At 37.6% G+C, this 27,807-nt stretch overlaps 2 protein-coding genes across 2 annotated transcripts in view; one reads left to right on the top strand and one right to left on the bottom strand.

Moving 5' to 3' along the window:
* The window catches only part of TSGA10 (testis specific 10), a 113,586-nt gene extending 102,246 nt beyond the window's left edge, over nt 1-11,340 (bottom strand). The window contains exons 1-5 of the mRNA XM_090280340.1: nt 11,223-11,340; nt 10,522-10,677; nt 3,956-4,126; nt 3,790-3,867; nt 2,737-2,888 (exon numbers count right to left, since the gene is read on the bottom strand). Coding sequence (XP_090136466.1) covers nt 2,737-2,888; nt 3,790-3,867; nt 3,956-4,126; nt 10,522-10,677; nt 11,223-11,273 — 608 coding nt within the window. The 5' untranslated portion in view covers nt 11,274-11,340. The remainder of the gene's footprint in view (nt 1-2,736; nt 2,889-3,789; nt 3,868-3,955; nt 4,127-10,521; nt 10,678-11,222) is intronic.
* Nucleotides 11,341-25,536: 14,196 nt separating this feature from the next.
* CUNH2orf15 (chromosome unknown C2orf15 homolog) lies at nt 25,537-25,924 on the top strand. Its single transcript, XM_090280339.1, has one exon. It carries the CDS (start codon nt 25,547-25,549, stop codon nt 25,922-25,924), a length of 378 nt encoding a protein of 125 aa, XP_090136465.1. The 5' UTR covers nt 25,537-25,546.
* The last annotated feature ends 1,883 nt before the right edge of the window (nt 25,925-27,807 follow it).

Below are 27,807 nucleotides of genomic sequence, written 5' to 3'. Positions count from 1 at the left end.
ATGGAAAAAATGTCTCCACAAGTGTATTGCATCAAATGGAGAGTACTTTAAGTTGACTGTAGTTTAACCATGCAAGAATACACTATTTTTATAAATAAATTCTACTTTGGGGGTCCTCCCTCGTATATTAATCATATGACTCAGTCACTCTATCTATTCCTAGGTATTTATTCAAGAGAAATAAAAACATATGTCGATACAAAGACTCGTATAAAAACATTCATAACCCCCAAACTGCAAACAACCAAAATGTCTATGCAGTGTAAGCATACAATGAATATTACTCAGTGATAAACAGAAATAAATTCTTGATTATATGTCACAACATGAATAAATCTCAAAATAATTATGGTAAGTGAAAGTAGCTTGACAAAAAGAATATATACTGTATGATTTCATTTATATAAGTTTTTAAAATACAAATTTCTATTACAGAAAGCAAATCAGTGGTTGTCTAGGTAGGGAAGAGGTTACAGAAGGGCATGAGGAAACTTTTGGGAGTGATGGTTAGGGCCACTATCCTGATTGTGGTGATGGTTTTATAGGTATATACATATGTCAAAGCTGACCAAACTGAACACTTTAAACATACGTAGCTACTGCACATATTTGTCAATTATACTTCAATAATACTATTAAAACAAATGTACAATAAAAAACTCCAATTAGACATCTATCTGTTTAAATATTTTAATAAACTAGTAAAATGTTTTCAAAGAGCTTCTAATTACATGGGAAAATGCTATGGTATACAATTAAGTGAAATTGCTCAAATATATCACTTAATATAGGATGATGTTAATTACATAGAAAGCATATATACATACAGATATAAACATTTCTGGTTAAAAATAGATCTATATTAATAACAGCTTTCCCCGGGTTATGGAATTATGGGTGATTTAAGTTTTCTTTACACTTTTTCAAGGTTTTCTTTGTTGATGTTGTTTTATTTTATTTTTATTTTTATTTTACCTGAGATTGCAATATCCTTTTAAGCAGGAAATTAAAAACTAAATGAAGGGAAGAATTTGAGTGATTATCTATCCTGACAAGTGATTCCAATGTATGCACCAAAGACCCTTGAAAGATCAAAGAGAAGACTGGGAACTCATGAACTTGAACTACTGTTTTTCAATGTCCATAGATGCACTGAATTTCAACCTCACTGAATCTGTAGAACCTCTTTTTTCCACAACAACAGACACTAAAAGGAAAATAAAACCACTAGCATGGAGATCTTCAAAAATTTATTCCCCTATACTTAGTGCCCATAGGCCACTTTACTGGAATTTCTCCTGCTATGGTACCAGTACAGTAGTCCCTCTCTATATCGCGGTTCACTTATCGCGGCCTCACTGTATTGTGGGATTTTTAAAAATATTATATTTAATTATTTATCGCAGATTTTTTGCTATATCGTGGGATTTGCAGTACTGTATACGTATGTTGTTAAAGTTACATAGGTTTAAGAGTGTAGAATATGTTTAAGAACATAAGTAGTGTTTATAAAAGTGGGCAAAAGGTTAGTAAGGGAGTGGGAAAGGTTAATAAGGGACCAGGAACAGTTTATAAGGGTGTGGGAAGGGTTTATAAAGCCTTAAAATATATATAAATACTAAAATAAATGTAAGGTTTCTACTTCGCAGATTTTCACCTTTCGCGGGGGGCAGGTCTAAAACATAATACCCACAAAAAGTGAGGGAATACTGTATATAGGAAGGGCTAAGCATAGTACTTGACATTCAGTTAATAAGTTCCATGACATGTTCCTATTTCTCTGCTATGGCTTTTCATTATATTCTAAACCACCCTTTTTCTAAGCTACTATAAAACCTATTTTCCTGGCTGGTTTAGCTCAGTGGATTGAGCGTCAGCCTGCGAGCTAAGTGTCGCTGGTTCGATCTTCCAGTCAGGGCACATCAGAGAAGGAAAACTCTGATTCCAAAAAACCTCCGCTGCCTTGCGGCATACCTCTTCAGGGGAAAGGCTAAGGGAGTAAACCCCGACAGAAAATCCGGAGCCGGAGTCCCTAAGGCGGTTTGATGTTGTAGTCAACACCGGCAACTCCTGCGGCGCACCTGAAGCCAAGCTGTATTGACTCCGTCTTTCCCTTGGATCCTTCAGCTGCGAAGAGAGGGGGGGTCTGCTGCATGGGCAACAGCAGACCCTCCATATTACCCTGCCCAGGCTCTGTAGCTTCAGCGTCATCGCAAGATGTCGATTCAACACGGGAGGAGACAGATACCATGTCACTCCCGAGTCGGACTGCACAGCCATTCTCGGCGGTGCAGATAGACTCTTAAGAAGCTACACCATCGTCTCTCGAGACGGACGGCTGCCGACGATAAAACCTATGTTTTGTGTGTTGTTACACTGTCAGATCCCAGAATATAATTTAAGTTATAAAGGTAAATTAACAATCAAATACCAAAGTCAAACATGCTCTGTACACAGAATGGCTTTGTAAAAGCTATTTTAATTAAACAGTGAGGCTGTCTCCAAATGTAAGATTGCGATTACTAGAGGTTTGAGCCCTGGTTAAGTATGGCATTACCAATTTGTGATTGACCTTGGGAAAATCAATTAATGTGTGGTGAGGTTTCTACAACTGCTTCGTGATAATCCTCCCCCAAATTAAAGTCAACAAATAACTTAATTACTGTTACAAAGTAAACTACAAAAAGTCAAGTTACTTATAATAAACTATTAGTTGTTGAAGGCAATTGAGTTTACCTCAGAGAATTAGTCTCTGCTTTTTGTCTGCCAAGTTCACTTTCAGTATCCATTGCCTTTCTTGCAAGTGATTTCATTTCCTTTTCGATGGTGGTTATGGTTTCCTTCATCAAAGTCATCTTTGACATTTGCTCTGCACGTTCATCATCAAGCTATACAAGTAGAATGACAAGGTTATAACCATCACTTTAGTGATCTTCCTAAAGAGACATCCTCTCTTTGTAAAAACTGGTATACGATAAGATTTATATGATGATGTTAGATTAGATTTGAACCTTGTGGGAGGCTAAATGGACAAGGTATTTGTGGAGTAGCAACAAGAATAGTATATTCCCCTACATTTTCAATCTGGTTCAATTTGATTAGCATACAGAACTTATTTGCAAAAAAATTTCTTATTTGTTGCTAAACATTAACAAATTACAGATATAAAGTGGAATTACAAAAAAAATGTTTTTCCCCTACCTACTACCTTTTTTCTCATTATAATGACATAATGCAGATGAATTCATAAATATATTCAATTAAAATTGACAAGAGAAAGTCAAATTCCCTTAATTTTGTTTATATAGTCATACCATCTCAAATATATATTCACAGCATCTCAAGTCCCTGATGAGTAAAAGAGGTAATGTTTCATATTTAAATTCAGTTTACATATATTTTTCTCATTAATTTTCGTTTCATCATAATTTTCTCTACCCTACCTACTCTTTAGGTAGAATAACCCAATTTCTCTGTATCTTGTAATGTTATCTTTAATGAAATAGAAAGATGAAAAATTTGCTAAAATCACTGAGAATGTATCCCTAATGGTGGTTTTTTTTTAAAGAACACACTTTGCAACCTAACATAAAGATTTTACCCACATTTTTAGAAAGAAATAAACAATGAAGAAATGACAATTGATACCACATATACCACATGAAGTCTTTTAGGATTACAAACCCTATCTTAGAAAATTAAAAGAGCTTCTCTGAACATAGAAAAAAAGGAAAAGGGGAAAGCCATTGACAATTTATAGCTAAAAGTGCAAAAGTGATTATTACTTACGTTATGAACTGTACACTCCAGCTCCTCTACCCTTTGTTCCAAGTGAGCCTTTTCATTAAATGCTGTCTCTTGGGCAATCTGGTTAAAAAACAAAATCAAAACAAAGTACTTTCAATGTCACTGCATTGTGTTTCACATATGTTTATAAGATAAAATTCTCTCAAACCTCGAGTCTTTTCCTCAGACTATCTCGTTCTGTGGTCATCCTTCGTAAATCAGTGAAGGCTAGATCTCTTTCAGTCTCCACCCGCCGGAGGATGGCATCTGCTGTTGTAGATTTAGGAGACTTACAGCTTTTCATCATTTCTCGTCGAAGTCGAGCAATTTCTTCCTGTGCCTATTATTTAAATACATTGATACACTCCTATTTAACAAGCTTTAGAACAGACATAAATATAGGTATCTTATATCCAGCCAGTTAAAATTCAAACCTATTATCAATATGCATGCAGTAAGACAAGGGTATAATTTTAGCTTTATACAAATGAATGCAAATGATGCCCCTAAATGCAAATGGATGTATAAAAATATAAGTTTGATTTACAATATCTGTGCCAAAATTTTTAAAAAATTAATTTGGAGGCAGTTAATGCAAGAGAAAATGATTTACTAAGAAATATATATAGTAGACACCACCCATTTTGTGATATAAACTTGAATTCAGCACAATTCAGGTAAAATACTGGTTTAATAAATATTATAGTGTTCTAGTCTTTCTGTACATAAATACATATGCCATAGCATTATCCTAGTTACCTTATCCTGACAGAAAGAACCACCAATTCTTATTGACAACCCAACATACTTTCTACATACTGTTCAACCATCCTTGGTTCTCCATCTATTCTACACCTGCAAGATGATTTCATATCCTACTTTGTGGTGTAAGTACCTTATCTCTCGTCTTCTCGATTGTAATCACTATCTATTCAGCTAGTCTCCAAGTCTCAGAGGAATATATGTTACTTCCCAGTTTCCATAACTTAGCCTTCTCCAGAATCCTGGACCCCATCTCCTGAAGTATCTCCTAAGATATCCCTGACTCAATTATAATTATTTCCTCACTCTGAGTAGCACTCTTTCCACTGACTATCTACTCCTTTTAACCATGCACATGGCTCCCACATCTTGAAAAACCGTCACTTAATCCTGTTGCAACCAATTTCCAATCCTATGACTCTTTTTCTTTCTTTTAAGTGTCTGTACCATGACCTGTTCCTTACTATCCACTTTCTCACTCCAGTGTAAACCACCACTTCCCAGAATTTCAACAAATGACCTCACTAAACCTAATGGCATTTTCTCAGCTCCTGTTCTTGATATTTTGGTAACATTTGGCATTGTTTTCAACACTCCCCTTTAAATTTCTTCCGCTCTTGGTCTTATAACATTGTACTGCCTTAGTTTCCCATCTTCTTTCTCTCTTTCAAAGGTTCTTCTACTAATCAAATAAAGTTTCCCATGTTCCTCTATTTATATCTTTCTCATTCAGAGACCTCATCCACTCTAAAAGCTCAAAACTCAACTCTGAGCAGATGACTTCCAAATCTAGTGAGTAAGCTCTTGCTTTTCTTCCCACTCCACTTCCACATTTCTTACTGCCTGATGGCAATTACCACCTGAATATATTCCATCTGTCTGAAACCAAACACATCTTTTCCGTCAAATCACCAATGACTTTCCTTTCTCTTTTTTCTATTACCACATTCTTAGTCATTCAAAACAGAACTGCAGACATTTCCAATCATTGCCTCTTTTTGCTTGAATCAAATGTTGTCAAGTCTTTCTTGACAGAACACTAGCTCAGTCCCTTAAAGCCTCATGTATGGACTACTATAATAGCCTTCTAAAGAGTCCATGGTTTCTCCCTCCTCCAGTTTTCTTGAAGGAGAAATTGTTATTTAAGAAAATAACATATAAAGATATGTACAAGATAATATAAAAGTTACCAGCTTAAAACTGTAAAAATGTGGCTTTGATCATATTTCTTCTGCTTAGAAAACAGACTGTCCATTGTTTACAAAGCAAAGTATAAACCCCTTGTAAGGCCCAGTGAACAGCCTCTACCACATAGTCCAGAAACTGGTAAACTACATCTGGTTCACAGGCCAAATCCAGCCTGTCTCCTACTTTTTTGGGTCTATAAGCAATTTTTTTTATATATATATATTTCTAAACAGTTGAAAAAAATCAAAAGAAGAAAAATATTTCATAACAGGTAAAATAATATGAAATTCAAATTTCAGCATCCATAAATAAAGTTATATTGTAACACAGCAAATTTACTCAAGTGAGTAGGTACATTGTCTATGGATACTTTCATGCCATGAAAACAAAGCTGAATAGCTATGACAGAAATCACATGGCCTACAGAGCCCAGGATATTTATTATCTGGGCCTTCACAGAAAAAGTTTGCAGACTCCTGCTCTAGTCCATTCTGCCTCTCAAGCCTTAGCTCCCCCTTCCTCCACTGACACATCCCTTTGATTCTAGTCTTTAATTGATCCACTTATCTAGTTGATTTTCTTGCCTTTGTTATTTGCTTCACATCATTTCTTTAGTCTAGAATGTTCCTTCTTATCTCTTTAAAGATAATAGAAACCCTATTCACCCATCCCTCAGGACTCAAACTCCACATGGTCTAGCAAATATTTTCTTGATCACCATAAATAAAAATATCCACTTATTTTACTTATTCAACATCTTCTAGACTATTTATCGTAAAGTAACAAAAAATAAATACAAGACATTATACTTCATCTCCCCAACTAGATTGCATAGAAAACAATGTCTGCAAATGTTTTTAACTGTGCTCCACAGTATTCCACAGCTTGATGAAGCAGTGGGGTGAAACACAGAAGCTTCGCATGAACTATTCTACACTTCAAATCTGAATATAAAATTTACTGAAGAAAAGGGGTATACCAAAAGTTTGAAAATCACTAACACATAACACACTATATGCAAGTATAGGATTTACAAAGCAGAGGTTTCAGTAAAATAATCTCATACCTTACAATACACAAATTTCTCTCTCTTTTTTTTTTTTTTTTTTTAAAGAGAGAGGGGAAGGGAGGGAAAAAGAGAGGGAGAGAAACATGAATGTGAGAGAGATACATTGATCGTTTGCCTCTCACATGCCCCCAACTGGAGACCTGGCCCACAACACAAGCATGTAGCCCAACCCGGAATTAAACTGGCGACCTTAAGCCCTGGCTGCTGTGGCTCAATGGATTGAGCATCGGCCTGCGAGCCAAGTGTCGCTTGTTCGATTCCCAGTCAGGGCACATTACTAGGTTGCACTTCAGGTTCCCAGTTAGGGGCATGAGTGAGAGGCAACCACACAGTAAAAAAAAAAAAAAAAACTGGTGACCTTTCCGTTCGCGGGCCAGCACTTAATCCATGAGTCACACCAGCCAGGGCCAGACTTCTTATTAAAGGACTTTCCTGCCTCTTAGCAGTCATAATCCTATAATAGTCTATGTATATTGACTCAGGTTTCATGGCACAGACACCAGAGAATTCAAATAAAAGCAATCATTCCATAAACTTAGAAGTGGTAGCTGCTATTTAAACTGCTCAAAGTAAAAATAAGAAAGCTAATTTTAGTAGGTAGTATCATGTATCATCCATTAAACAGCTAATGTAATGTTAAAGTTTTAAGTATAATAAAATCCCATTGAAAAACTTATGAGGAGGGACTTCTGGCCAAGATGGAGGTGTAGGTAGACATGCTGCATCTCCCTCCAAAACTAAGAAGGAATACAGCTACCTCAAAACTGAAAACAAACAAATAAGCAAAAAAAACCCAAACCAAGCAGAAGTACAAGAAAATCAAACTGCAGGGAAGTCCAACAAACAAAGATATAAAGAAGAAATACTCATCCAGACAGGTAGGAGGGGTGGAGCCGGGGCAGAGAATGCAGTGTGGTAGCAGTGGCAGTAGCTGTGGCTGCCTCGCGGAAAATAGTCACATTTTTTAAAAAGTAGGGAAATACACCTGGGGAGCACTGCCAGCACCATACCAGACTGCGCAGCTCACGGTTCCAGTGCCAGGGAAAATAAAGCTGACTGTGAAAACCAGTTGGGGTTGGGGCAGAGGAAGAAAATGCTGGTCTCTCAGCAGAGTCTGTTTCTTTAGAGGGCCCCCACAGTCCTAGAACATCTGCAAACCCACCCATTCTGGGAACCAGGGTGAGGGCAACGGCTAAAGAGGCGCCAGTCCCATACGGGAAGTGGAAGAAGTGCCTGGAAAGGGGGCACGTGCTGAGCGAGTGGTATTGTTCCCTTTTAACACCCCTCCCCAACATACAGCACCACAACGTTGTGAAATGCGTCGCCCTGCAATGACAAATATCTAAGGCTCCACCCATTACGTAACAGGTGCAACAGCTCTACCTAAGACACAGAGGCAAACACAGGAGCCTGTCAAGTTGAGGAGACAGAGAAGTATGGCCCCAGATGGGGTACAGATCAATGTTTCAGTGGGAGAAATAAGTGACGAGGAGATAGGCAACCTAACAGACACAGAGTTCAAAACACTGGTGATAAAGATGCTCACAGACTTGACAGATATGCTTGAATATGGCAAATGTAGAAGAGAATAAGTGAAGTCTAAGCTAAGTGAAATGAAGGAAAATCCACATGAAACCAATGGCAAAGAAAAGGAAACCGGGGTTCTAATCAATGATTTGAAACATAAGGAAGAAATAAACAGTCAACCAGTACAGAATGAAGAAATAAGACTTGCAAAAAAACAAGGAGAGGCTTAGGAATTTCTGGGACAATTTCAAATGGGACATCCAAATCATAGGGGTGCTAGAAGGAGAAGATGAAGAGCAAGAAATTGAAAGCTTATGTGAAAAAACAATGAAAGAACACTCCCTTAATTTGGCAAAGTAAATAGACATACAAGTCCAGGAAGCACAGACAGTCCCAAACAAGCTAGACCCAAGGAGGACTACACCAAGACACATCATCATTAAAATGCCAAAGGTTCAAGAGGAAGAGACAATCTTAAAAGCAGCAAGAAAAAAGTTACTTACAAAGGGGTTCCTATATGTCTATTAGCTGATTTCTCAAAAGAAACTTTACAGGCAAGAAGGGACTAGCAAGAAGTATTCAAAGTGATGAAAAGCAAGGACCTACAACTAAGATTACTCTATTCAGCAAAGCTATCATTTAGAATGGAAGGGCAGATAAAGTGCTTCCCAGACAAGGTAAAGCTAAAGGAGTTCGTCATCACCAAACCATTATTATATAAAATATTAAAGGGACTTGGTTTTTTTTTTAAAAAAACAAAACTATGAACATTAAAATGACAACAAACACAACTATCAACAACAGAACCTAAAAATAAAATAAAATAAAATAAAAATAACAAAAACAAACTAAGCAAACAACCAGAACAGGAACAGAATCATGGGTATGGGGATCATTTGGAGAGTTATCAGCTAGGAGGGGGAAGAGGGAGAAATGGGGAAATGGTGCAGGGATTAAGAAGCATAATTGGTAGGTATAAAATAGACAGGGGAAGTTAAGAATAATATAGGAAAGGGTGAAACCAAAGAATTTACATGCATGACCCATGACCATGAACTAATTGGGGTGGGAGGGATTGCTGGAGGGAAGGGGTGTACTGGGTGGAGGGGAGCAAAGAGAAGAGAAATTGGGACAACTTTAACAGCATAATCAATAAAATATACTTTAAAAATAACTTATGAGGAGAAGAAATTAACAACATTGAGATTAGAGTGTGAAAGAAAACAGTACTCTGACTTAACCAAAAGGATTTCATGTTATGATATAGTATTCACTGGGCATTTGTTTTATATGTTAAGATACATGCCCAGACTGATCCATTTCCACAAGGACCAATTCATCTTCAACAAGCTCAATTAAATGGCAAAGAGAAGACCCAAATAGGAGTCAGAAAATCTGGACTCTGAAACCTGCTGTACTTGGGCAAATCAGTTAACCTTATTAGACATAACTTCTCATATATAAAATGAAGCAAATAAGCCATATAATCATGGCATCCAAAGTCACTTTAGTTATTGAAAAACACGTGGTTAACCTTGACTTCAAACTAAAATAAGATCCACTAAGATGAATTCTAAAACTTAACAAAAAAACACTGTCTGCATCTTATCATTTCTTTTCTCTTAGAGTAGCAGGCCCATAACCTGCACAAAGTTGCTGTAATTCTTAATAAAATTTGATATTTTTAAAAGAAATTATGTTGGTAATATATGGGACTTAATATTTGTTGAGTAAAGAAACAATTTGGTTAATAAGAGCTATTAATTTTTAGCTAAAAGACAAACTACAAACCGATTTTCCTCTCTAAAATTAAATTATATGGCAGTTTCTAAAGTGATTAATAGTATATGAAAATGATACGTTAGGATTTTTTAATCCCCAAACTCAAATCTTTTTACCTTGAATTCACCATACCCTTCCATTTAACATTTTCCCCATTTCTTATTCCAAAAATCATACTATTTCTATGCATTTATATGATCTGTTATGGGAGTGGGGATAACGTGTGTGTCTACACACATACTATATTGGAAATATATTACATTTCATTAAAAGTGCTTTAAGAACAAAGGTAATTCCCAAACAGTACTAAAGTTAATTTGATTGGCAAATTTAAGTATACCTAAAGAATAACAAATCTCTAAAATTAACTGTTGTTACATATTTTGTTTCCTTATAAACAAGTTTACCTGTTCATAAAGAAGAAAGGTCTTGTCTCTCTCAGATGTAAGAACCTTGACATTACCCTGAATTTCTGCCAAATGACGCTCATATTTTTCCAGCATGCGCTTAAGTTCTTCACAATCTCTTGTTGTCTTCAAAAGCTCTACATCACAGCTTGTACCCTAGTGATTATATAAGAAATTTGAAATTCTTTGACATGTAGTACGAATAGAAAAGTGCTACTGATTGCAGTTCATCACTACATATGAAAGAAAATGTAAAAAGGTTTTAAAATATCCTCTTTTAAATTTTTAAAAAATGTATTGATGAGAGAGAGAGAGAGAATGATTTGTTGTTCCACTTATTAACGCAGTCACTGGTTGATTCTTGGATGTGCCCTTGACTGAAGATCAAACCCACAACCTTGGCGTATCAGGACAACACTCTAACCAACTGAGCTACCCGGCCCAGGACAAAAGCACCTCTTCCTTAAAGAGCTTCTTTCCAAATTGCTCCACATTTGTTTGATGACCCTCTAACCATGACTAGTATGGGGATAAAGAACCAATTTCAATGATCCACTGTCCCTCAAAGAGACCTCTGTCTCCCAATCTCTTTGATATATCAATCCATGCAAATCAACCTGACTTATCTCCAGGTAAATCAAAGAATAAAAGTCAATGTTTGAGCAACAAACTCCAATAATTTACAACTTTTCAAAACCTACCCGGGAAGATGGAGATGGGCGTCTTGGACTTTTAGATCTACTTCTGATCATCCTTCTCAAATTTTGAGCTTCACTCTGGTAGTAATCCCTGTCTGCTTCTAAAGCCTTCACAAAGGAATAGAGCCTGGAAAGAGATTTATTTTGTTCTTTTTCAGTCTCTAAAATTATCTTGAAAGGGAGAAACAAATTAGGCAATTACTTCAACCTAAACTACAGCATCATTTTCTGCATGAAGCTGAACACAAAGAGGATCCTTAAATATAATGAATGTGGTGTTTTAAAAATAACTTTTAAAAGTCAAACTTTTAAAAAGCAATTAGATATAATTCTTTTCTAGCATTTCTGAATGTTCTATATTTTTATTTAACTACCCTAAATTTACTCAGTTATTTTGAAGAAAAAATGTTAAAGAAATTTCAGAGGCTAGAAGTGTTCATAGATCTAGCTGAAAATTCTAGAAATAAAATTAATTTACTTCAAATAACTTGTATAGCATCTAAGTTTTGTTCAGTAATTGTTCAAAGGATGAATAAATTAAATGAATGCTGGATATCCATTGTATGAGCATTCAAGTGCATTCCCATTCACATTAACATATTTAGAAACATTTCTTTTACAGCATTTATTTTACCAATGCCATACTGGGAAAAAATGACAGATATATTTACAGAAGAGATGTTTCAAATATTTTAAATAATAACATTGAACAGAACAGTTTGCATTTCAAATTGTTAAAGAAAACATTACTTAGAATTAAACAAAATGTGACATACAGATATTCATTACTAAGAAGAATATAAGTTAATGTGTAAACAAATACATCTTATATTTTGAGAACTAAATTACTCACAGTCATTATTTTAAATAAATAAACAGCTACAGGCATTAATAAAACTAACTAAAGTTCTTCCATCTTTAGGAGAAAAAAATGTAATGTTGAAATGGAGTACAAATACCATTGTTCTTACACATGGGATTACCCTTGTTGGTGAAGTAGTGGTGGCCAATTTTAAAACACATTTTTCATTGATCACAATGTTCGTGAGAGTCAAAGCATATGTACAATTTTTTGTAGTTTTACTATACTAACAGAATAAAAATTATTCCTTAACATATATTTAAGAAAAGTATACTTACAGATATAAGTCTTTTCATTGTATCTTCCAATACTATTATATTATTGTGCTGGCAAATGAATTCAATCTGAAAACCAAGCCAGAAAAAAATGATTTGGTTTTTAAATGTTTAAACTGATTTAACTGATAAAAGCAGCATCAAAAAGTAATCCACTTAAAATAAAATATGCAGACAGTGAATATTTACAGAAGAAAAGATACTCTACTCTACCTCTTTATGTTTGGCTACCTCTGATGGTAAAAGAACCTAGAATGAAATATAACATCAGCACACTCTACAAACTGCAAAAAAAAAAGTCAATACTAATTGTAATACTGAGGATGATAATAGGAAAGAGATAGAAGAATGAATAGGGTTTTCAAAGTTTTCTGAAGACATATTTGCCGATGATACCTCAAACAAAGGTTTGATCTCCAAAATATATAAAGAACTTATATGACTCAACACCAGGAAGACAAACAATAAAATTTTAAAATAGGGAAAGGACCTGAACAAACACGTCTCCAAGGACATACAGAGGGCCCTTGGGCATATGAAAGGATGCTCAATATCACTAGCCCACTAGCCATCAGAGAGATGCAAATTAAAACCATAATGAGATATCACCTCACACCAGTTAGAATGGCCATCATTAACAAATCAACAAACAAGTGCTGGTGAGGATGTGGAGAAACGGGAACCCTAGTGCACTGTTGGTGGGAATGCAGATTGGTGCAGCCGCTATAGAAAACAGTATGGAATTTCCTCAAAATGTTAAAAATGAAATTGCCTTTGATCCAGCAATTCCACTGCTGGGATTATACCCAAAGAATCCTGAAACACCAATTCAGAAGAACCTATGCACCCCTATGTTCATAGCAGCAGTATTTACATCAGCCAAATGCTGGAAACAGCCGAAGTGCCCATCAGTGAATGAGTGGATCAAAAAACTGTTGCTCTCCCTGCCTCACTCACCCACCCCCCATTCGCCTAAAGTAAATCTCCATCCTGCTGTCCATGTCCATGGGTCATTTATACGAGTTCTTTGATAGAACCTTCCCTTTCTTTCCCCCTTCTCCACCTCCCTCCACCCCTCTAGTCACTGTGGATCTGTTCCTTGTTTCCAGGCCTCTGGTTCTATTTTGCTCATTTGTTTGTTTTGTTTATTAGTTTCCTGTATTAGGTGAGATTATATGGTATTTTAATTTCGCCACCTGGATTATTTCACAGAGCATAACACTCTCCAGTTTGATCCATGTTATCACAGGTAGGAGTTCCTTATTTCTCTCTGCTGCATAGTACTCCATTGTGTAAATGTATCACCATTTTTTGATCCACTCATCCACTGATGGGCACTTAGGCTGTTTCCAGCACTTAGCTATTGTAAATAGCGCTGCTTTGAACATAGGAGTGCTTGGGTTCTTTCGAATTGGTGTTTCAGGATTCTTTGGGTATAATCCTAGCACTGGAATTGCTGGATCGAAAGGCAGTTCCATTTTAGTTTTTTTAGGAAATTCTATACTGTTTTCTATAGCGGCTGTACCAGTCTGCATTCCCACTAATAGTGCACTAGCATTATCTTTTCTCCACATGCTTGCCAGCTCTTCTTGTTTGTTGATTTGCTGATGATAGTAGCTATTTTGACTGGTGTGAGGTGGTATCTCATTATGGTTTTAATGTGCATCTCTCTTATGGCTAGCGAGGTTGAACATCATTTCATATGCCTAAAGGCCCTCTGTATGTTCTCCTTGGAGAAGTGTTTGTTCAGGTCCTTTGACCATTTTTTAATTGGACTGTCTGCTCACACTTTTCTCCATTTAACTAAGACACTTCTAAAGTTCCACTTGAATTCCATATTCTCTAGAACGTTTTCTCTGCCTTCTCCATTAAATAGTGATCACTTCTTCAATGAGACTTCTGTATATATTGGTTATAGAAAAATTTATGTAGCTATGTGGTTTTTCTGGGTATATATCTTACTCATGCGGTCACTAAAACGTTAAGAATAAGCAAGGTCCTAGAGCTCTCTGTACTTCACCCAATCTTCACAGAGTTGTTTGTATAATAGAAAGATGTCACTAAAATTTCTAGAGTTGATAAAGAAGCAGTGTACTAAAGCAGATAAAACTGAATTTTCCTTCTTCTCTTTGGTAAACTCAACAGTCAAGTAGAAATTCTATTAAATTACCTATCAGACTGATTTAGAAATTAAAAGTAGGAAGAGGCCAAGAGACTACCTGACAATTGTGAGCAATCACATTAAAGTTGCTACTTTCCCTGCACTCGTTTTGGAGGCAATAAAAATGGAGAGAAATCAATGTATCTGAAATGCCCACACCTAGCCTGCCATCTGAGTATCTTCCACATTACCTAATCTCTAAATATAACTTGTGGTTCTGTACACATCTCAGAGATTGCAAGTAAAAGTACTGTGCAAGCAGCAAATTGTTATCACGAACACCCAAGGTAGAATCACAATCATTCTCAAGTGGGAAGTAACATAGCAAGCATGGTGGTCAAGCGCATGTTTGTTAGCATCAGACAGCTCATGTTCGTCATGCTAGTTCTGCCGCTTCTTAGCTGCATCACTATAGGCAAGTTCCTTCTCTGGCCATGGCTTCATCTATAAAATAGGAATGATAACAGTACTTGCCTCAAAGAGCTGCTGTGAGGATTAAATGAGTTAATATACGTAAAGCACTTGAAAAGTGCGTGGCCAAAATAAGTGCTATGTATTTTTTTAATATTATCAATTACTATTATTACTAATTCCTCTCATTGACTCAACTTACTAACTGGCCATGAAGTCCTACTGATCTTTTCACTAAAATCTCTCTCAAATAACTTCTTCCATCCCTATCACTGTTTCAGTTCATACTATCAGACTGGAACAGTCACATTTATTCAATTATCAAACAAATTTATAAGTAGCCAGAATAATGACAAACCAATATTAGATTCTTGTGACAGAAAGATGGAAAACAAATAAAAAGCTATAATTTCAACCCTTGATAAACCTAGGGAAGTCCAGAACAAACAAATCAGAAATTAGAGTACAGCATGATTAGTGCCACATCAGAGGAATGCACATGGATGCTAACGGAATATAGAGAAAAGGACTACAAAAAACTTAGAATCACTCCAAAAGACTTAGAATATATTTTCCATGTTCCCAAAAATTATGAACATTGACCTGTCGGAGCACTAATAAACACATTATATTGTGTTCATTGGATGTCCACAGCCATTGCAACTTTAACATGTCTAAAACAGACCTCTAATTCTCCCACCTGCAATTCTGCTCTCAACCCTGCCTCCACTGTGTTCCTTCCCAGTCTTCCCCATGTCAAATAGCACAATCATTTGAGCAGTGCCCAAGGTCAAAAACTAAGGAGTCTTTGTTTCTTCTTTCCCTGACCCCCATCAAATCTATCAACAAGCCCTGCTGGTCCTAACTCCAAATCCACCCACTTCTCTGCATTTTTATTACCACCTCCATGGTTCAAGTGACCATGATCTCCCACATGGATAACCACAACAGTTTCCTAACTCATCTTTCTGCTTTTACTGTTGCTCCGTACAACTATTTTCCAAACTGAAATCAAAACAATCACTTTAGAATAATGAGATCCTGCTCAAAAGCACTCTAATGGCTTCCCACTGCAATCAATATAATTTCCAAATGTTTTAAGGTCCTTTCGAATTTGGCCCCTGCCTTCACTTCCCTAAACAGACCTAGTACTCTCTGTTCACCCACCAGCTGTGTAAGTTTTCTTTCTGTTCCTCTACTGTACTGGTATCATTCCATTTCGAAGCCTCTGCCCTTGCTGTGCCTCTGCAAGGAACACTCTCCCCAACCCTTTTCATGGCTGGCTTCATCTAACCCTCAGCCCAGCACCTCCACTGAAATGTCAGAGGGTCTTCCCTGACCTCTTACCTAAGGTATCCTCTCTCCCTGTCACTCTCTTATTACAGTAGTCCCTCTCTATATCATGGTTCACTAATCACAGCCTCACTGTATTGTGGGATTTTTTAAAATATTATTTATCGTGGATTTTGCGCTATATCATGGGATTTTGCAGTACTGTATACGCATGTTGGTAAAGTTACATAGCTTTAAGAGTGTAGAATATGTTTAAGAACATAAGTAGTGTTTATAAAAGTGGGCAAAAGGTTAATAAGGGAGTAAAAAAGGTCAATAAGGGACCAGGAACGGTTAATAAGGGACCAGGAATGGTATATAAGGGTGTGGGAAGGGTTTATAAAGCCTTTATATATATATATATATATATATATATATATATATATATACACACTAAAATAAATGTAAAGTTCCTACTTCATGGATTTTCACCTATCACTGGGGGGGTGGGGGGGTCTAGAACATAATACCCACGCTAAGTGAAGGAATACTGTAGATTATTTACACTTATACTATTTGAAATTATATCATTTATTTCTTCACTTGTTTATTCCCCTTCTAGAATGTAAGCTCCAAGAGATCTAGATTCTTATCTGACCACTGTTATATCTCTAATGTCTAGAAATGTGCTCAGCACAAAACCGGTACTTAATGAAACCTTTTCAAAATAATCAGTTTTAATGATTGGAACAAAGTAGCTTTAGTGGTAGAGATGGGGTGAAAGTAAACTTGATAAGTACTAATAAATAAATTAGCAATAAAAAGGAAATAGAAAATGTAGACTTATTTTAGGAAGTACCATTCTGAGAAGAGAGGTAGAGCAAAAGAAGACCAAGGTTGTTGAAAGGGCATTACAAAAGAAGAAAAACTTGTTTCTTAATTCTCTTTACATTAAGGAACGCTTCCAAATTAAACAAAAAGTCCTGGGTGCTCTTCTAAATGCAGACACATACAAAACTTTACAATTTCAGGGGGTTCAAGAACTCCCTAAATTCTTATACTCCAGGTTTAAGAAGCCCTATAGTGTAAGCACAATGATTGGAAGACATGCTAATTGATGGAGAAAGGCCACTGGGCTAACAAAAGGAAACCCAGGTAAAAGGTGTGGACTGTTCTCTGAGACAAAGAGAAAAGCAAGTTCAGGTGAAGAGTTAGGCAAGGGGTAGAAATTTGTCTCCTTTGAAACAATAAAAAAAAAGCAAGTTCAAGGGAAGATTAAGATAAGAGGTAGAAATCTGAAGAAATCTCTGCCTGGTAGAATTTTAATTTTTCAGTGAAAATGGAAGTCAGATCATGTGCTAAAAAGTATCATCAATGTTGAGCAAAATATCAGAAATATAGTAAGTGCTCAACAAATGTCTACTGAACCTTTTGATAGAATAATTGAAACTACTGGAATATTTTATATGGGACTCTGAATTCTAGTCCCACTAAAGGTCAACTTGTTTTCTGTTTATAAAATTTTCCCCAAATATTTAGACTGATAAACACTGTGAAGTAAGAACAACCTCACTAATAGAAAGATATAGAGAACCATACAAAATTTTGAGTAATTCTGAGACAGGTTTTTGTGTTTATAATAAAAATAAGTGAATAAATGCTTTGGGAATTCACTTCAAACAAAACAGTAAAGCCACAATGTTTAATCTTTTTTATGAAAATGTTCTCTCTCCTAGTCAGTACATTCAAACCCCCTGTCCTCACTTCTCTTCAATTAAGATTATACTGTAAAGAAATAACTTGTCTTTTAAAAGAGCGTAAATAAATGGCCTTAGTAGCGATACCACTTATCAAGACCTCTTGGAAACATCAGGGGTTAAAAAGCTGTTTCCAAGAGGTTTTTCTGAACTAAAAGAACTTAATAATATATAAACTGATGTTAGTAGCAGAACTACTAAGACACGGGATTGCCTTACAAACTAGCTCACGTCAAAAGATTATCAAGGAAAAAAAAGATTAACATGGGGTACATGCATAAGAAAGTTCACAACAGTGTTGTTCACATTTACCCAAAACTGTAAAGTCCTTAATGTCCACCTAGAGAAGAGTAAATTGTGGTATACTCTTAAAATAGAACACTAAACAACAAACTATAAGCAACAACAAGGATAAATCTTTAAAACAATGTTGAATAAAGAAGCAAATCGCAAAGAAATACTTAGTAAAATTCCATTTATATAAAATTAAAAAACAAGCCAAAGTAGAATGTGCATGTTCACATACAAAGATGAAAGAACTATCAAAAACAAGGAAGTGGCTATCATAGTGGCTATGACTGGGGAGCAGCAGGGAAAGGGAATAAATAACACCTGTGCTAACTGCCTCCACATCTGGAGTACTTTAAAAGCAAATTATCCTAAAACAAACCGTACTAAGCAACTGGAAAAGAAGACCGAAAGAGAGCCCAGAAAATCTCTACAACTGATTATACGCTGGGCTAAAGCAGTGATTTTCCTCAGAAGATAAACAAAATAAAATACATTTGGGAAACTGTTATTAAATAATGCCAAAGTTTATTATTTAAAATAAATATTTCATTAATTACCTTCCTACTTATTTTCCACTAATTAAGACTGATTTAGTTCATTGATTAAAATACAAATCATTTTTACGATGTGACTCTTTTCTTTTATAACTAACCTATTTTCTTCTACTTTTCAAAAACCGATTATTATTCTACTTATTTCCTTATAGGTAAAACAGCAAAAAAAGTGTAGTTGAAATGTCAGTAGAGGAAATTTAAAACACCGAATATCCTGATATACAGGAGCATGGAGTGGAAGAAGGAAAACTCTGGGACACCGTTGTCTTTGCAAACTTTTCCTGAAGCCGCGATCCTTGACTTTATTCAAAGAAAAAAAAGGGGGGGGGGTTCCTATGCGTATCTAGTTCCATGATCGCCTCGGCTATTCGATTTGTCTCAACCACTTTTTCAAACAAAAGCCAGTTTACACTGCCTTACCTACTTAAATTATATGAGATTTTCATGCAAATGCCTACGTAATCTCGGCTTCCCAAAGTCTGTAAAGAGGCTTAGAAGTGAGAGGTTGGGAATCAGGATGAGCTAGGTTTAACTCTCAAATTTCTGACTTCCAAATTCCCCACTCCACTCCAAGAGCGTTTCTAAACAGAACACTCCCCAACAACCAAGCGGAGAGCTGCAGCAAGAAGCGAAGCGCTCACCACAGGAACTGGGCTCAACCCTAAACTCCTCAGAAACGGTAACATGAGCAAAGCTGGCTCCTGGGGGGCTTCCGGGACCGCAACGCTGCCTGCTACTGTCCCTCACAGCGCTCAAGCAGTGAATACCTACCTCGGAGTCACCCACAGCTGCCAAACCTCGCCACAAACTCCCTCTAGCAGCTGTCCTCTCAGGGGCCTTCCCACCCAGGAGCTGCTGTACCTTAACCCGGCGCACCACCACTACTTCTACTTGGAGCTCCGGGTCCCTCCCCGGACTTCTCGGCCACCGACACCCTTAGACATCACCCCGACGATTCCCAGGTCTCGACCACCGCCTGGGAGACAGGCCCCACCCCATCTCCATCCCCCGCCCCTTTCCCCTCCCCTTTCACCTCCAAATCGACCTGACCCCGCCCCGGTAGAGATGGAGGAAGTGGGGACCCGGCGGGAACGAGGCAGGGGCGGTTAGCGCCGGCCGGTGCCGCCTTAGGCCCCGCCCTCACGTTACAGAATAACTGAAAGGAGTTAGTCTTCCACCTTCCAGACACCTTCGCGCCCCTTCCGTTCCGCGCGTCCACAGTCCCCGTCCGCAACCGTACCTGGCTTGACCCTCACTCTCGCGGGGACCACAAGCCCTGCACGTGCACCACAAGCCCTGCACGTGCACCACACGCACGTAGCGACGCGTACGTCCACCTGCCAGCCTTAGCAGACGCCTAAAAAAGGGCTCTTTCTGGTCTATTCCCGCCGCGCAGGCGCTCACCGGGGCAGTGCCTAGACTCCCACCCCAGCGTCTTGTCTCCCAGTAACCAGCCCCTACCTGTTTTCCAAGATTCAGTTCCGCACTGCCGCCTGCTGGTGCACCTAGATGGAACGCGCATGGGCAGGCTTGTGCGCCCTGCTGCTGTTTTCCCAAAGGTCTGCAACGCCTGCTGCTTTGCTGCTACGGCTTTGTACCAGTTTTCCCAAAGATCAGGCACACCCGTTCAGGATCCACGTTCAGTGAACTCGTTTTTCCCAAGAGCTGCTCTTGGGCGCTGGAAAATTGGTGCGCTCTCCTGCAGCAGCCGGGTTTCGGGGAGCCTCCCAGGTAGGGTCCCAGAGGGTGAGCGCCGGCAGCCCCGGTCAGCCCCTGTCGGTCCCGCTCAGGGTTCAATCGGCCAGTGGCAGAACTTGCAATGAAAGCTCAGATTCCTGATTGCTATTCCTTCTCCACATGCCAGCCCCTTTCCAGAAAAACGGGTGATGGTTAAAAGGAAAAGGTATGCTACGTCATTGATATTTAATACTGTATCGATTGTTTTCCTGTTCAATACCATTTAAACTGTATCATCTTAATTAGGGAACCCTATTTTAACTTAACCAGGTATATTTTTTGGCCATCCAACTATGTTAAAATTAACCACATTACCTGAAAGTGGAAAACTGGACTTTTTCAGTGAAAAAGAATGAGAACTGCCTTTTACTCTGCTAAAATTTTAGAGCTCAGCTTGAAAAGAAATGTCTTTAATTAATTTCTTAATGTTTAACGTCTCACCTTTCTTAAATAACTCAAGGGCTTCTGACCCTTTAATGGTGGCTTTGTCTCTGTCTTTTTCACATAGGAAATAGATAACTAGGTTTTTAAAGATGTTATCTGATTATCATCGTCGGCAGCCGTCCGTCTCGAGAGACGATGGTGTAGCTTCTTAAGTGTCTATCTGCACCGCCGAGAATGGCTGTGCAGTCCGACTCGGGAGTGACAATCCCTGCCGCACTTGTTACAGGTGAAGGCAGATGGCTGTTGCTGCTGTTGACGCTGCTTCCGCCTCGATCTTTTCTGGGCCGCCTCCTCGTTGCGCGCAGCCTCTGCGCGTGACGTACCTTGCCTGACCGCGAGCCTCCAGGCTAGGCGGTCGTCTGCTTGAACTTCCCATGTGTTGAGATTGATGGAGCATTGTGTCATGTCCTTTTTGCAGATGTCTTTGAACCGCAGTTTTGGGCGCCCTGTCATCCTCTGGCCTTCTCCTAGCTCGCCGTAGAGGAGGTCTTTGGGAATACGGCCTGCATCCATTCTTTTGACATGGCCGAGCCACCTGAGGCGTCTCTCACTAAGAACTGCATGCAAACTGCTCATGTTGGCTCGCTTCAGCACCTCGGTGTTGGGGACCTTATCCTGCCAGGCGACATGCAGGACGCGTCGCAGGCACCTTATGTGGAAGCTGTTGAGTTTCCTTTCGTGCCTTGCGTAGGTGGTCCACGTCTCGCTGCCATAGAGGAGAGTGCTGAGTACGCAGGCTTGGTAGAATATCTGATTATATTGATTTAGTATTTGCCTGTGCATTTCAAAAGGAATCTCACAATTCATTTTTGACAGGTACGTATTCATTTTTCCCCACAATATATTATTGGCAGGCATAAATAAAATTTACATTAGAACAAATTTCTTTATTAAAAGTACATTTAAAATATAAGTGCCATGTTTTTCATTTTCTGCTTTTGTCATTATGTGTACCGTTACACGTGCCTGGCTGGTTTGGCTCAGTGGATTGAGCGTCGGCCTGCGAGCTAAGTGTCGCTGGTTCGATCTTCCAGTCAGGGCACATCAGAGAAGGAAAACTCTGACTCCAAAAAACCTCCGCTGCCTTGCGGCATACCTCTTCAGGGGAAAGGCTAAGGGAGTAAACCCCGACAGAAAATCCGGAGCCGGAGTCCCTAAGGCGGTTTGACGTTGTAGTCAACACCGGCAACTCCTGCGGCGCACCTGAAGCCAAGCTGTATTGACTCCGTCTTTCCCTTGGACCCTTCAGCTGCGAAGAGAGGGGGGGTCTGCTGCATGGGCAACAGCAGACCCTCCATATCACCCTGCCCAGGCTCTGTAGCTTCAGCTTCACTGGAGAGGACACTCCAGCGTCATCGCAAGATGTCGATTCAACACGGGAGGAGACAGATACCGTGTCACTCCCGAGTCGGACTGCACAGCCATTCTTGGCAGTGCAGATAGACTCTTAAGAAGCTACACCATCGTCTCTCGAGACGGACGGCTGCCGCCGCCGCCGCCGCCGTACCGTTACATTTTCTCATACTTTGTAGCGTTTATTTTCAGATGTATATTTTGTAAGTATAGCTACATACTAAAAAGTTAAATTGAGTGTTGCTATTTTACATAAAGAAGTCAGAGGTCTGTTGCAGGAACAGATCTCTGGGTAGGGGCATTTCAATGTCCCTCTGCCCAGGTGTCCTGTGACTCAGGAGATGATGAGCTAATCTCATCTCTGCCTGCAGCTTTAGGCTGTCAAAGCCACTGGGTCATGGAATCCTGAGGACAGAGATCTGTTGAGTACTCCATCTGCCTCCTTGAAGATAAAAGTCTTAAATTGGGGCTGGCCTTGATGATTAGTGGATCTGCTTTGTTTCCCTGATAGATGTTATCAAAACCAGAAGTTACCCTGGTTGTATTTTACATATTAATGATACTTTGTAAGAATTCTTTCACCTGTAAAAATTCTTTTATTGTTGGCTGTAAAGCTCACACCCCATTCTATTTTTAGTAACTTTTGAAATCCTAATAAAAGGAGGATGAGGTTTCCCGCTCTCCGCTGATGGTCTGAGCGAGCCACAGTCCTCCCAGCTGTACTGGCCATTCATCCTGCTTGCTGGAATTATCTCAGCATCCCTGACCATATTTAACCCTTCAGAGGTCCCAAGAACTACATTTCCTCTGAAATATGATTATACCTAATTGATAGAATAAATTACCAAAAAACATGAGCTCTCAAAGACCAACCTGAAAAATTATTTTAGGGAGAACAATGTATAATCTCATTTTCTTTTCAGATACTAAGATTATTTTGAATAAAAGGTTCTCATTAGGTAGCATTATTGAAAAGAAATAGGAAAAAATGTAGGAACCTCAAAACTCTGAGTTGAAGACTTGGGGATTATTAATGCGAGGTAGGAAAGTACTTCCCTTAGGGGGAAAAATTAAGCATTTTTTTACACCACCTAGATGTTACTGAAGACTCTTTGGAAATGAAAAGATCATTTTACAGCCAAACCAGGGCACGAAAACTTTCCTTTTATTCACATCAAGGACTATTAATTTCCTCCACCAGCTCAAGAAAGTAAAAATTTTCTTCCCTCAATGAAAACCCAGCGGTCAGTGCTCCAGCTAACCCTTTCATAGTACCTCTGCCCTCTCCCTTGTGGCACAGTCCTGTGCAATTCTAGGCCTGGGCTTTCTATTCCCATAGTTTTTCCATCATTTTATAAGCTTCACTATGAAAAATAAAAACAACCCTGTATTTTGCCTTTTTATTCTGAGTACCTCCCTGGCCCCCTCAAAAAAAAAAATCTGGGGCTCCAGTTGCACATATGTTAAGCTGCTTGATCCTCTTTTTTTTTTTAATTGGATAGTTTCCATGATGTAGCTTTAAGTTCACTATTCTTTCCTTTGTGTTTATCCCATCAACAATGTGGTGTATTACATCAATCAATTTTCATATGTTGAAGTACCCTTTCATTCTAGGAATAAATCCCACTGGGTCATGGTGTATAATCTTTTTAAGATGCTGCTGAATTTGGTGAGCTATTATTTTGTTGAGGACCTTGCATCAATATCCATATGGTATATTGGTCTATAGTTTTCTTGTGGTGTATTTGCCTGGCTTTGGTATCAGGTTAATGCTGGCCTCCTAGAATGAGTTAGGGAGTGTTCCCTCCTCAATTTTTTGGAAACAGTTTGAGAAAGATTGTATGAGTTCTTTAAATGTTACAATAGCATAAATGGAATTTGCAAGTGAAGCCCTGAGTCCGGGGTTTTCCTTTGTTTAGAAATTTTATATTACTAATTCAATTTCTTTAGCAAGCATAGGTCTACTTAGATTTTGTGTTTTTTCATGACTTGATCTTGGTAGGTTTTGTGTTTCTAGAAATTTGTCCATTTGAGCTAGGATATACAATTTGTTGGCATACAGTTATTCATAGCACTCTCTGTAATGCTTATTTGTATGGAATCAGTAGTAATGTACCCCACTTTCATTATTTTAGTAATTTGAAAACTTTTTTTTTCTGTATTGTTTTTCTAGTGTCTTTTTCATTTATCTCTGCTCTAATCTTTATTATTTCCTTCCTATAGATTTTTGTTCTTCTACTTCCTTAAGTGGCCATGTTAGGTTGTTGATTTGAGGTCTTTTTTTTTTTTTTTTAATGTGTTTATAGCTATAAATTTCCCCATTAGTACTGATTTTGCAGCATCCCATAAGTTGATATATTGTTTTTGTTTACATTCATCTCTAAGTATTTTCTGATTTCCCTTGTGGTTTATTTGATCCATTGGTTGTTTAATGGTGTATTGTTTAATTTCCACAGATTTGTGGATTTTCCTGTTTTACTTGTTATTGATTTCTAACTGCATCCCATGGTGATCAAAGAAGACATACTACTTTGTATGATAGCTACCTTTTAAAATCTATTGAGTCAATTTGTATCCGAAGACATGCATTATCCTGGAAAATGTCCCATGTGTACTTGAGAAGAATGTATATGCTGTTGTTGTTGGGTGGAATGTTCTATATATGTTTGTAAATCTAGTTGTTTTAATTTGTTTAGTTAAAGTCTTCTATTACCTTACTTTCTGTGTAGTTGTTTTATCCACTACTGAGAATTGAGTATTTAAGCTTCCAATTATTGTGCTCGCTTCGGCAGCACATATACTAAGCTTCCAATTATTAGTGCAGAACTGTGTTTTTCTCCCTTCAGTTCTGGCAGTTTTTGTTTCACATATTTTGATGGTGTGTTATTGGTTGGTATATGTTTACAACTGTTTGGCCAGGACACCTAGCAGAATGTTTGGACTTCAGTAATTATTTCCTTAATCCATTATAATTAATTTTAAAAAATTAATAGCAATAATAATAGAAAGGGCCAAGTAGAGGAGTTTTATTATTTTCTGAAAGATGATGAAACATAAAACCTGGTAAATTTCTTTTTAAAAAGACTTTCAAAAAATCTGAAGAATCTGCAACCTCTCCCACAGAAAAAATGTAAACACTGAGAAGTAGAAGTGTTTTACTTTATATTTTTGGCATCATCACCATAACATTCCATTAAAACAAACATTGCTATGAAGTTGGTTGAAATTCTGCTGTATTCACTTGATTCCATTTTTTCCCCCCTCAAGCAAACAATCAAGTTGAAGAAGTGTTTCCACTACTATATTTATTCAGCCGTTCCCATGGGATTTTCTCTTAGGAAATCTGCTACTCAGGTATCTGCTATGTGTATGGATTCAAAAGTGGATGATCACTTGATGCAAGGAACTAAGAAAAGCAAGTTGGAACCAGTGACTCAATTATTGCAAAATACCAAGAAAATAAGATTAGAAGACACAAACCAAGAAAACTTTACAAGTAAAGAGGCTGGCACAGGATCTCTTTTAGAGAAAGCCTTAGGTTCAATGGTTAAAGAAAGTGATGGAATAGAAATGACAGATGTGGAATGAAGTTATTTATACCTAGTACCAAAGAAACCAAAAATTGCTTTTGACTAAGAGGGCATATTTAATAAGAAGTTGACCTTATTAGAAAATCCTGACGAAATGAAGGAAGATGATTGCTTTTTTCTGTTTATGAATCATCTTAGACTGCACTTTCTGATGATGCATATTCAAACTAGTTGCTTTAGGAAGAAAAAAAACTTTCCAAAATTCAAAGCAGATTTCTCTGGTATTATCCTATCCTTGTCATAATTGGAGTTTTTGACTAACAGTATTTATGGCACCAAAACATTTTAATTATAAAATATTTCTTTAACATGTGATAAAAAAATACATAAAACAGTGGCCAATTTGACATCAGTATGTCACACTACTTTGTGGTGTACCAATTTTGTATGTTAGATTTCCAGTTTGGAATTTTGCTTTAGGGGACTTTATCTTCCTGCATTTTTACATTTCTGTTCTGTAAAAGTTCACTACAGGTAAACCCTGCAAATGACCAGTAAATTGCATACTTTGAAAAGCATTTCATATTTTAAATCATCCTTTAAAACTGTTATTTTTTTTCTTCCACATTGGATTCATTTTGAAATGTAATAGTTATCTTACAGATGCTACTATTTTATGCCATCAATATTTAATATAAGAAAACAGTCTTAAAATTCTTGTATTATATATATCATTTTGCCATTCCTATTATATATTAGTTTGAAATGGCAGTATTGTTCTCAAGTAATGTTAGATATAATTAAAACTATTTGTGTCTGGACATATAGTGAGCTGTAACTCCTTATATTATACATGTTTTGAACTTTTTCCTTTATTTTAATATTTAATGACTATCTCTAATACCCAATTGAGTAATTTCCTTCATATTCATAGAAACAAAGAGGAAAAGACATCTTTTAGGGGAAGCAATATTTTAACTTCAAGTAGTACTAAACAAATGTAATATATTTGCAGGGAATATTGAGCCAAGAGTTAAAAAAAGTTGTTGAATGAGACATAGCCAATAAAATGATGGTTTCTATGATTTACAGAACATAATTCTTTGAGGGAGAAAAAATACACAAACCATTCATTTGTTCACCTCGCCTGGCACTGTGCTTGGTGCTGGGGATAGAGTGGTGAGTAAAATAGCTGCTGCCTTTATAGTGCTTGCTGTCTGGTTATCAGGGAAGATAGAACACCAGATAGTAATTATGTAAGATACAAATTGTGATGTACCATGAAGAAAAAGTAAAATGTCCAATGACCAAAAAGGAAACATAACACATAAACTTTATTTTTAACAATGGGAACTAGACAGGTTTCTCTAAGGGCATCACATTTATAGCACTTGCAGTGACGTGGTTGTCCAAGTGAGATGATGGTGACAGCTGAGGTGTTAAGAAGGGGGTAGAGTCCAGGTGAGGTTTGGCAGGACATATTGATGGTTTGAAAATGGGAAGTGAGGCAAGAAAAGGTTTCTAGCAAAAATAGCTAAATGCATGAAGGTTCCTGTGGGAAAAGGGTGTGCTCAGGCGCAGTTTTGGGACACACCAGGTTTCCAAGGCAAGTAGACAGTTGTTATGTATGGAACTAAAAATATAAATTTTGAAGTCATGTATAGAAACGCTATTTAAAGCCATGGGAATGAATGAGATTGCTTAAGGTGAATGTATAGTTTGAGATCAAGTCCTAAGAAACTAACATTTAGGAGCTGGTTAGTGCAGGGGGAGCTGACAAAGGGGACTGAGAATTGGCAGTGAGGTTGGTGAAAAACCAAGATGGAGTAATGTCAAGACTGCCCACAGGAACCTTTAAGGTGGAGGTAGTCAACTGAAAGGTTAGATGAGGATCTAACAACATGAATGTCACCAGTGACCTTAGCAAAATCACATTTTTTA

This window comes from Furipterus horrens, unplaced genomic scaffold (genome assembly GCF_987537825.1).
Source record: "Furipterus horrens unplaced genomic scaffold, mFurHor1.1.pri manual_scaffold_6, whole genome shotgun sequence".
NCBI lineage: Eukaryota > Metazoa > Chordata > Mammalia > Chiroptera > Furipteridae > Furipterus > Furipterus horrens.
This window is presented reverse-complemented; position numbering and strand designations above follow the sequence as displayed.

Bases quoted from the DNA above. Each gene is read 5' to 3' on its own strand.
- CUNH2orf15 (XM_090280339.1), top strand. From the start codon at position 25,547: ATGAAGTTGGTTGAAATTCTGCTGTATTCACTTGATTCCATTTTTTCC.